Source organism: Glycine soja, chromosome 15, assembly GCF_004193775.1.
Source record: "Glycine soja cultivar W05 chromosome 15, ASM419377v2, whole genome shotgun sequence".
Lineage (NCBI taxonomy): Eukaryota > Viridiplantae > Streptophyta > Magnoliopsida > Fabales > Fabaceae > Glycine > Glycine soja.
The window spans coordinates 9444546-9452459 of NC_041016.1; the positions used below are offsets into that span (position 1 = coordinate 9444546).

A 7914-nucleotide genomic window follows, 5' to 3' on the forward strand; every position below is an offset into this window, starting at 1 on the left:
AACTAATTTAGATATATACAAATCCTATATACAAATCTAATGGTGATAAAGCTGATAATCTCCTTCCCCTCTTATTCAAGTGATCATGATTTGCTCTTGGATTTGGATAATTGCTTGAAACCCTTCAGTAATGAAAACTTAGATGGTAAAATTTGTAGAAAAAAATTAAATGTGTTTTAGTCTATTAAATATGAAATCAGTATTTTTTTAGTCCTCCAAATTAAATGTCATTTTTTATTCTCTTAAATTAGGGAAATATATTTTGTAGTCCTTCCGTTAAAATTTTTTTGACAGATAGACTAAAAAAATATTTCCTGAATTTGAGAGTTTAAAAAAATCTTCTAATTTGAAGGACAAAAACACACATATCCAGATAAAAAATATATTCTTAAAAAAATAATCTTAGGTAATAAGATTATAAAAATAAAGAAAGTTAGGTAATAAAATGTGTCATTAAGTTCTTTAAAAAAATGCGCAATTAAGTCTGGCTAGAATGAATTAAATTAAATATTTTCTTTATGAAGAAAGAAAATTTCGTATTTACAAATTGATGTGAGCTGGTAGTGTAAAATTGTACGCAAAATAGTTTCTTTAAAATGAAAGCAAATTCTGTGGTACAAATTGATGTGTTAACCAGCATATATATACCGTTGGTTCCAGTAAATTTGGACAGATTTCTTAAATAAGATTCTGAATTCAAACTTTGTGAAAACAAAAAAAAAATTATATATGCTAGTAAAAGAGACCCCGCCCATTAAAAGTTGTTTGCCAAATTAATTTCTTGGCATAAATTACTCATTGGTGGACCTAATACTCTAAAATTGTGCGCATCAATCCCTTTTATTATGCTGTTGCACACAACTTTTAGTTTTGAGTATTTTTTTTATAATATAAAACTAAAAAATGTATAAATAGAATTGCTATTCATGAAAAATCTTAGTCCTTTATAAAATGAGGAACCATGCAAATTACGACTTACATTCGTGTCTGAAAACACATTGAGGAACTAAATTAATATTTATTTTAATTAGAGTTAGTATCTTTTTTATTATGAGTATTTGTAAATATATAATTAAAAATAAGTAAAAAAATTTATTTGATAGATCCATAATTTTTTATCGATAAATTTTTATTGATAATAAAAATGTAACTTGAAATATAACATATATATATATATATATATATATATATATATATATATATATATATATATATATATATATATATATATATAATCTTTAGCTAGCAAGTTAGCTTAAAGTTTAAACCTAAGCAGCGCTCCTCTTGTTTAACTTTATCTACCAAGTGTTGTAAGAAAAAGTTTATCTACCAAATAATCAACACTAAATAATTGTTCAATCAAATTAAGAACGGGAAATATGAATAAAATTTTAACTTTGAAATGAGTAAATGGATTAAATATGTGAATTTGATTTTTTTTCACCAATTAGTGCTTAACTTATTTTGTTGAAAATACAGTTGCACCAATAGAATTGGAACAATAGCTCGCTAACCATAATGATTTTCCTCAAATTGATCTAAGCTAATCGAATAGCCAATATGATGTCTGAATAATAGTGGTAAAAAAAAAAAAAAAAACTATATCTAACTTTCAAAACTTAATTGAAATGAACAAATCATTAATTTGGTAAATCAAATATTATACTCTCTTAAGTAGTCTTTGAAGTGATAAAATTATATAAATAATTCTGAAAGTAAACTTACACACAATAATAGAATTATGTACATATTCCTTCTGATTGATATAATAAATTCCACTAATAAACAAATAGTTATAAACTCAAACTTTATATACCATCATTACCTTAGTTCGGGTAGAATTGAATCCGATGCCCCCTTAAATAAAATACTGAACTCAAGTTTTATAGGTAAAAATAAATATGATTGAAAGAAAAGATTTAACTAAATGTGATTCTAACTTTAATTAACAAAGATTATTCATTAACAAAATCAAAAAATACTGTTCGCCTATAAGGTAATATCAAGAAAAAGAACTCATAATTTATATAGTGTGCATTATTAAATATTATCTGCCACACACCCTTGGCCTATAAATTATCTGGCATAGTTTAGCTAGGTTTCAAAATCAAGAGAAACATATCAGTATATTTTTTTATCGATATGCATGGAGTCATTGTTAGACACGGAGCGAAATTAAATATCAAACAATACATATACAGTTCAAAATGCAGAAAAAGAGAGAGACTTGGACACAGATCGATCGAGGAACGAATTGATGAACAAAATAAATTAATAATATGTGAAGCATCCCAGAAAATAAATTGACAGAAAAAATGATTGTAGATATATTATATTATTGCACTGAAAGCTATTGAGCAAGGCAGTGTTGTTTAGCCAACTCCTCCTTTCATAAATTGGTGTGAGGATCAACGGTCCCACATTTGTGGCGCTTTTGTTCAGATGTTTTTTTTTTATCAGAAAGATAGACTAGTTTTACCCTCTTATAGAGTTTGTTATATCCTGTGCTTCATGGATTTGGTTCGATCCCCCATGGCTTGTACGTGTTTTTCTTTTTTTGCTAATCTAAGTTGGGCGTGTTGTGATGGTTGAGATTTTAGGTGTTAACATAGTTAGAATTTCTCTTGTCCATTGCCCTTATGCCTTTTCATAAAATAAAGTTCGGATAGCTTTAATAAGGAATTTCTTTGAGAGAGGCTACGTAATTAGTAGTACCGATTTTGATCCATGCCAAATATATTATTTTCAACGAATCAATGATCATTTTAAGTCATACTTTTTTTGGGTTATACAAATTAATTTTTAATAATTGTTTTTTTATAAAAAAAAAAACAAGGGAAGCATATGCTCGTCTCCTTAATATATATATATCAAGGGGAACACTAATACTTGTATATGCTTAATAAATAATGCAATTAAGGAAGACTAGCCAAGACTACAAATTAAGTATACTTGCTTCTACACCAACAATTAGTATTCTAAAATTTTGGGGTTTTTCAGTAGTGAAAAGTGTAGACACAAATTCCTAGCTAGCATTTGAACAAGGGCCGGAGTTCCTACATTTCCTTTTCCCTTGTTACTATGTTAATCGATAGTTAAATATATTATTGTGGTATTGTATTGAACTCTTTTTTTCTTATTATAAAATTCTCTTAATTAATTCACGTTTTTTTCCCTAACTATTAAACTCTTTCTAACTGATTCTCATTTTCAAAAAAAATAATTTATTTATTTAATCACATTAAATATGTTAATTATTTCTATTATTATTCTAAAATTATCATATCAATCTTTTTATTTACTTAATTATTTTTTATTAATATTTAGAGAGAAAATAATTAAATAAAAATACGTAAGACATCTAGAGATTAGAAAATAATCTTATAAAAATAAATAATTTTTAAAAAAAAAGATCTTATAATCATGAACAGGAATTACGATAAATATATGTCTTCTTTTTTCTAACTAATTAAAACATCAGCAAACCGATTTTAATTTTATCACAAGATCGATATTCCTGTCTATTTTTGCCACCTTATACCTAAAGAAAATACGAAAGTGAAAAGAAAGACAGAGAGAGAAGGAATCACTTGTTGAACAAAGGACTTTTATTGAACAACTTTCACTGAAATACGATAAACAAAGATAGCGAGGAGGAAGATAAGATCCCCATCCACGAGAACAACAACATTACGTAACCTTTATTTGTATAGAAATATTTATTTATTTATTATTATTCTTATATATGGACGTTAATTTATTGGTAATATTATAGTGCCCACTATATATATGTAGCAGGCACGAAGGGTATAACATCCTTAACTTTAAACACAGACAAACAAACAAACACCATGATACGAAGTAATATGGTAATTAGTGCCATACATATTCTGTTCTTAGGTTCGGGGGCAAGTGGCGTTTGACGGGTAGCTTCGTCCACAGGAGTTTAATATTAACTGCAAATTACGGTTAAGGTTTAATATTCCGAGGGCCCTGAGTTGGATGCAAAGGCACACAATGGCTTCAATGTCACCAAGACCACCGATGAGGGCACAACAATCATCCACGGTTCCTAGAGACCCGCCTAAAATATTGAGGCAAATACTCAGATCCGGACAACTAGGTCGTGTAATAAGAGCAGTGACGTGAGAAGGTTGGGGCTGTGGATCGTAGTGGCTGCTGGAGCTAACCATGGAAATGAAAAGAATGTTGATGGAGAGGAGAAGGGCAACGGATGCAACAACCTTGGATCCCATTTTTCAAAGCAGTTTGTCTCTTGAAAGCTTAATTGGTGAACAAGTGCTTTTGTTGTCTAACTGAAGTTTGGGATACAATTTATAGGCCAATTACCACAAAGCGAGCGTCTGAATAAATTGAATTGGTGTGATGATCAACGGTCCCACATTTCTGTTTTGGGTATGTAACTCTCTTAAACACTCAAAGGAAGTTTTGTTGCAGATACTTGTGGTTTGTATGAAAAAAAAAATATTTTGAAAAATACTTATTCTTGTGTTAATTAGTGTATATTATTTCTAGAGTAAATTGTAAATACCTTGTCATGCTTAGTTTTTTTAAAAAAAAATATTAATTCAAGCATTAAAGAGATTAAAATATTATTTAATTTAATAAAAAATTAATTTTATTAATATAAAAATTAAAAGGCATGTGTCATAAAATGAAGAAGACATTTGATACTATGTATGAAGAATTGTACATGAAAGAATTATCTCATTTTTGAGAATAATAATTTTAATTTATTATCCAGAACTAAACTAATATGCTAAATCTTTGAAGTACAATTGAACACTTTCAAGTATATTTTTTAAAGAAAGATGAATACAAATTTAAATTATGACATATATTATCATAATTATGATATTGTCATGGATCATTACAAAAATAAATCTCTAGGTGCTAGCCAGATTAAAGTTTAAATCTAAGCAAAAATTCTCTTGTTACACTAAGTAATTGTTTAATCTAGATCAATAATTCGAAATGATTTTACATAATTTTAAAATGATTTCAAATTATATTTATGATTTTTTTAAAATTCATTCCATACATGCAACAACAACAAAGAGAACAAATTTTTATACTAGTAGGTAAGTCACCAATTACATGAATCACACTACGTTGTTTGATATAATTAAAAATCAAACTTTGAAAAATATTATTTAACTTGATATCTTTCTTGAAAATTTTCTACATCTTTCTCTTCTTCTTTTTACAGGACTAAATGTCATATAATCTACTATTTTAACTTAGGTTTCTTTAACCCTTCTTTGTAGTGTCTAGACATGGCAATAGGGCGGGTGAATATGGGTATTGTTTCCTCAATCCCTTACCCCAACTCTCCAACATATTCCAATACTTGTATCCGATACTCGATGGATTTAAGTTTATTGTCTCATCCCCATACCCGTCGGATATCGAGTATCCCCGATCCCGTCCCATACACGATTCAACTTAGAAAAATATTTTTTTTGTAAAAAATATTAAAAATTTGATTTTAGAAAAAATAAATTGATTATTAAATATTTATTTTTAACTACTTATATATCAATAAATTTATTATAGCGCGTGTATCTAAAAAATAGTTAAGGAAATAATATTAAATTATGTAAAAATTCTAAAAAAAAATTAACTAGTAATAAAAATTTTATGCCTTTTGATTAAATTATACAAAAATTTTAAAATTTTAAGTGACATGCGGGTTCGAGTTCAAGATCAAAACAGGTCTACTAATCGTATACCCGTACCCGTAAAGTTCAGCTAGAAACCACAAGCAAGAGTACTTGCTCATCAATATTTAAGCTATCAAGAGAGACTGCAATAATATTTCTATCAATCTATGTTGGGAAATTAAATGGGTTCCATGGGTGTTGATGCCCTAATTATCCTCTCCCTCAATCTCCTTTGCTATGCCATGGTTAGCTCCAACAACTCCCTTGTCCTTGCCCAAAATGACGACAACTTCATTCCACCTTAGTTCCCCGATTTGAGTAATTGCACCGAAGATCTCGACAGTTTCAGTCTTGATATTGTCTTAAACAGTCCTTGCTGCTCAGTGCTCACTAATCGGGGGTCTTCCGATCGGTAATGACGCTTTCTGCCTTTGCCGCGCAATCGAGATCCTGGGAAATAATTCGAGATATCGTGCGACAAACATTAAGGAGCTGTGGATAGGCGACGACAGTGAAGACTTCAATTGCCAAACCGGAGATTAAGAACAAAATATGCATGTGTATGACATATATCCATCATCATATTCTTTCTTGCTATAGTGGACACTCGCTAGCTATACTATTACCCAATAAACATTCATATATGTAATAACAAATGCATAAAGTCATACAAATTCTTCCTTTCAAAGGTTAAAATTCAAAATTTAATCCCAAAAGTATAAGACGTGCAATAAATTTATTCATTCGGTATCGTTAATAAATTAGCCTACCATTAATAAATTTATTCATCCATTACTGTTAATAAGTTATCATTATTCGACCTAAATGTCAATAATTTTTTGTTAGACGAAAATATCAGTAAATTTTTTATGGACCAAAATGTTAGTGCATTTTCTTTAAACAAAAATATCAATAAGTTATTATTATTGAACCAAAATGTCAATAATTTTTTATTGTCTTAAAATGTCAGTAATTTTTTATTATACATAAATGTTAGTAATTTTTTGTTGGACATAAATATTAGTATGTTTCTATTAGATTGATTTTTTAGATCCCAAATTTTATTTCATTTAAGGGTAAAATATAATTTTAGGATAAATTTCTTCCAAATTTTGAATTTTAATCTTTCAAAGATGAATTTATCATCGATTTACACATTTAGGGATGAAAATGACTATTTATTTTTTTTTATTGGTAACTCAAAAGGTGTGACTCATTCAGCTCGAATTTATGAAATTGAAATGATATACACTAAACAAACTTGGAAAGGAATGAAAAATCATAATTATGATTATATTTTAAATAGGATTGTAATTTTATATTTGAAAGAAGATATATTTGTACATAAAAAATTGCCTTAAAAACAAAAAAAAAACAGATAGTTTTAAAAAATTTACGTTTATTATCATTTAGAATGCAAATGTACTTATTTATTTCAGGTAAATTAAAATGATAATTAAATATTGCAAAATTTTAAGATAAATTTAATATATAATTATTTTATGAATTTATTTCATCTTAAGTCTATTATACTTTCATTTGAAATATAATATATATATATATATATATATATATATATATATATATATTACTTTATTTAAAAAAATAGTGATTTTTTTATATATTTAGTTCTAATATTTGGGTATATATTATTTAATTTGTTTCAAAATTTACAATAATATAAAATACCCAAAGAAAAATGTTCAGTGACGTTAATTAGAATTTTATTAGAAGATGTCTCTTATTTAATGTTTAATATTGTATCATATTTCAGTCATGTGTTAATTTTTTAACATTTTATATAAACCAGTATATTTATTTATTAGTATATTCATTTTACTAATAAACATTTGGGGTCTAATAAATTAATCTAATAAAACATAGTGATATTTATATTCAACAAAAAACACATGACATTTATGTTCAATAAAAAATTATTGATATTTTGATATGATAGGAAATGATTAACATTTTGTCCAATGGAAACGTACTTATATTTTGGTCCAAAATAAAAATTATTGATATTTTTGTTCAAAAAAAAACTATTGACATTTTCATTCAACTAAAAATTATTAACATTAAGTTTAATAATGATAATTTACTGACATTTTTGTCCAATCTATTCAGCATAGTCACATTGTTAATCAATGTCATGACAGATTCATCCATTTATGTCACATGTGTTATTTTATTAATGACAATAGATGAAAGTTAAAAGTCAGATAATTTT

At 26.9% G+C, this 7914-nt stretch overlaps 1 protein-coding gene across 1 annotated transcript; it reads right to left on the minus strand.

Moving 5' to 3' along the window:
- Positions 1–3896: 3896 nt before the first annotated feature.
- Positions 3897–4256, minus strand: LOC114388159 (hydrophobic seed protein). Its single transcript, XM_028348493.1, has one exon. It carries the CDS (start codon positions 4254–4256, stop codon positions 3897–3899), a length of 360 nt encoding a protein of 119 aa, XP_028204294.1.
- Between the last annotated feature and the right edge of the window lie 3658 nt (positions 4257–7914).

Coding starts and splice junctions, on each gene's coding strand:
- LOC114388159 (XM_028348493.1), bottom strand. CDS start 4,256: ATGGGATCCAAGGTTGTTGCATCCGTTGCCCTTCTCCTCTCCATCAAC.